This window comes from Otolemur garnettii, unplaced genomic scaffold, assembly GCF_000181295.1.
Source record: "Otolemur garnettii isolate 467f Iridium unplaced genomic scaffold, OtoGar3 scaffold00087, whole genome shotgun sequence".
NCBI lineage: Eukaryota > Metazoa > Chordata > Mammalia > Primates > Galagidae > Otolemur > Otolemur garnettii.
Genome location: NW_003852482.1, coordinates 2,381,708 through 2,385,136, shown reverse-complemented (window position 1 = coordinate 2,385,136; position 3,429 = coordinate 2,381,708). Strand labels below are relative to the sequence as shown.

At 57.0% G+C, this 3,429-nt stretch overlaps 1 protein-coding gene across 1 annotated transcript in view; it reads right to left on the bottom strand.

The window, feature by feature from the left end:
- Window positions 1-660: 660 nt before the first annotated feature.
- FAM69B (family with sequence similarity 69 member B) overlaps window positions 661-3,429 on the bottom strand; it is a 9,795-nt gene continuing 7,026 nt past the window's right edge. Inside the window, exons 3-5 of the mRNA XM_003794851.3 lie at window positions 2,886-2,993; window positions 2,629-2,805; window positions 661-2,037 (exon numbers count right to left, since the gene is read on the bottom strand). Of these exons, the coding sequence (XP_003794899.1) occupies window positions 1,225-2,037; window positions 2,629-2,805; window positions 2,886-2,993 (1,098 nt within the window). The 3' untranslated portion in view covers window positions 661-1,224. The remainder of the gene's footprint in view (window positions 2,038-2,628; window positions 2,806-2,885; window positions 2,994-3,429) is intronic.

The following is a 3,429-nucleotide window of genomic DNA, read 5'->3' as shown; positions in this document are numbered from 1 at the left end:
GGGGGGTTGTAGTTGTTTGGCAGGCCCAGGCTAGATTCGAACCTGCTATCTCCCATGTATGTGGCTGGCACCCTAGCCACTGAGCTACAGGCACTGATCCTGCAGTTGAAATTTCAAGCAAGAGTTGTTATGGAAGGATTTGGTACATTTCAAGGATAGTATTTGTGTTGGCAAAACTTGAGAATAAATTGGTCTTGAATTGAGTGGAGTGTATCTTGACTTGAACTTTTCTCTGGGTGACAGGCTGAGTCTCATGAGCAGAGTATGGACCAGAATGCTCTGTTCAGCTGCAGCACTCCTCCCACCAGGGTACCCTGTAGGGAATGAGTGCTGGGTACAGGCCTCTGGTTTTTGTGGGGTGGGTCAGGGATAAGCTGCTATGGTGATGCACCGTCACTTGGCTGTCTCCTAGAGAAGTTTTAAAACGAATGGCTAATTTTTGTGAGAAATTTTTTTTCAATTGTACTTTTCAAGGTTTTATTTTTTTTCTTTTGTTTAGCATGCCTGGGCTGGGTTTGAACCCACCAGCCCCAGAGCATATGGCTGGCACCCTAACCACTTAGCTACGGCGCCCCCTGTGAAATTCGTTTTAAAGAGACTGGCGATCCAGTTTGGAAAATTGGTTTTAAAAAGACTAGAGAACACTTTGCTTCAGTCTGTTCATGATCTTTATTATAAAGTATGCCATAATCCAGGGATAGGGTGCTGTTTATCAGCTACTTTAGAAACCAAAGTTTTCAAGAATCCCTGTCCCCTTGTGTTCTCATTAATCACCCTGATAACTGGAACAGCTTGAGATGTTTGAGAAGGGGTTGCTGGAGATCCAAGCCAAGAGCAGCTCCCATTGGAGTGCCTGGCTGAAGGGGGATGATAGGCCATGGCCTATGGTGGGGCCTGTGTGGCAGGGGCTGGGGCTTGGGATGCTCCAGACACTGAACATCACAAAAGTTATTTACATCATGTCCTTCAGTGTAACAAAACCCAGCGGGGCCACTGTGAATTCCCCCTAGAGTCAGGATCCAGGTCCTCCTGTGCCCTACTTGCTAGAGCCTTTTTCCTGAGCCCAGAGGGTCCCATCTGGGCTGCTGCAGTCCAGCCTGTCCTGATGCTAGGGTGGCTCTGCAGCAGGGTGACTTGTAGCAGTTTGCAGCAGGATTCCTAGAGGGAGGAGGAAGCCACTTTATGGCTGGTCCCTGGGGTGAAGAGGAGGATCACCAGCTAGGGCTAGGAGTACTTGGTGTTGGAGATAGTCTTCCACAAAAGGGCCTTGAGGTGGCTGAGCACCAGTGAGTGGTGGGCCTCCACCTGGCTGGCCAGCCCACTCAGTGTGGTGCAGGTGCGCAGCTGCGTGCCTAGCTCCTCACGGAGGTCTGCGGGGGCACCAGGCAGCAGGTAGTCCCGCAGCAGCTCGCACACTTTGGCCAGGTTGGGCTGGATGAGGTCGCCCTTGCACTGCCTCATGAGCCTATCGCACGGGGCCCTGCAGTCTCGGCCATAGGTGCAGTCTGCGCTGTGCTCACAGCGGCGGCCCTGCAGGAAGCGGCGCACGGCAGCCTCAGGCGCCACCTGCTGCAGGTTGGCCATCTTGAAGTCGTAGGTGGCCGTGTAGCCCACGTTGGCCAGAGTGGTCTCACACATGTAGAAGGTCCCATAGGAGCCATGGAAGAGTTCCTCCACGAACTCCAACAGGCCGATGGCGATCTTGGCCCGCCAGGGCCATGCGGGCCCCAGCCACTGCTGCAGGGTGTCTTGCAGGGCGGGGGGCAGCAGCGGGCGCAGCAGGGGCGGCAGTGCGGCCACATGCCAGGGTCCGTGGGGGACACCTTCAGTAAGGTACAGGTCCCCACAGTAGCCCAGCAGCCGGGATGCATGCTCCTTCTCCTGCAGGGACAGCAGCAGCAGGAACTCGTTGCGCTGCAGCAAGGCCCACACGGACTTGGCTTCAGCCAGGGACACCCGGCTGTCCTTGTTAAAGTCGGCCATGAGCAGGACCTGGCTGACCAGTGCCGGCAGCGATGGAAGGTCTCCCAGGTTTGCCTGGCATGTGGAACCATAAGGAGGGAGCCTTGGTTGTTCAGAAGCCCTGGGAGCATGACCTCCCCTGACCTGGTCCTCTTGGCAGGGTGGCTGTGGGCAAGACTAGTGCACCTACCCAGGGTGGGGAGTCCCAGACTGCAGCTGCACAGCTAGGGCACAGCAACGGACATGGGGCCCTCACATTCCCTGGCCTGTGCTCCTGCTGCTGCCAGACGGTCAGACCTCCCGATACCAGCTGTGTAGGGAGCCTGGGTATTGGGCACCTGGGCACAGGAAGCCTCAGTGGGCAGAGCCTGGCAACCCTTCATCCCTGAGCCCTTATTTCTACCTCCCAGCCTGCCCTTGGCTCCTGCCACAATGGACCCACTGGGTCCTCTGTCCTGGTCCCTGCCTGCCCATCTGCTGCCACCCCCCCACCCACCCCAGAGAAACTGCTTCTCTGGCCTGCCTCCTGCCCAGGGTTACTTGTGCCTGGTTGTGCTTTTACACTGTGGGCATATAGGTGCCAGGGCTGCCTGCTGCACACGTCCTGGGTGTGCACTCTGCAGCTGCTGCAGATAACCCGCCACCTCCCCAGCAAAGGTGTCTGACCTTGAGGAAGCTGAGTGTCATCTCCTGGAATTCCTTAATAGAGGTGCCCCGGGTGGGTTTGTCAAACAGCACTAGCTCCCGCCGGGGGACTGCATCCGGCCCGGCCTTAGAGTCCAGGACTTCCTCAATGCCACACTTGATGGTCACATCCTTGTTCTGCCAGAGCCCACTATACACCTGGAGGGGAGTGTAGGGTCCTCTGTGAGATGTGCCCCTCCCACGGCAGGGGTGTTCCCCCCCCCCACCTGTGGGCTCACCTGCTGGCTAGGGGCTGAAGACAGGCAGGTCCTCCATTCCACCTTGTGCAGCTCGCACAGGTCCTGGCAGATGGAGCCTGAGATGATGCCCTTGCGGTACTGGTCACACTGAGGAGACAGCGCAGGGTGTGGTGGTGGCAGGGGCTGAGTGAGCCCCACACCCCATCTTATACCCGCCTACTGGCAAAGCAAAGTGGCCGTCGGGCTGTAGGTAGGGCCAAAGCCCCCACAGTCTATGCCAGGGTCCAGCATGCCCCTGATTACCTGGAAGTAACAGTTTTCTCAAAGAAACCTCAGACTGCTGGAGCTGGTAACCCGGCAGCCTCAGGCCCACACTGGTCCCTGAGCCACACTGCAGGCCAGCCAGGGGCATGCAGAGGCTGCTGCTGGCTCACTGGAGGATGGGCCTGTCTCTGTGGGGCAGAGCCCCTCCCTATCCCATTGGGAGACTACCCCACCCTAATTGTCCAGCCCAAGCCAGTGGCCTCAGGTAAGAATAAAGACTTAGATTGGGGGTCTTCAAAAAAAAAATTTTTTTTTTTTT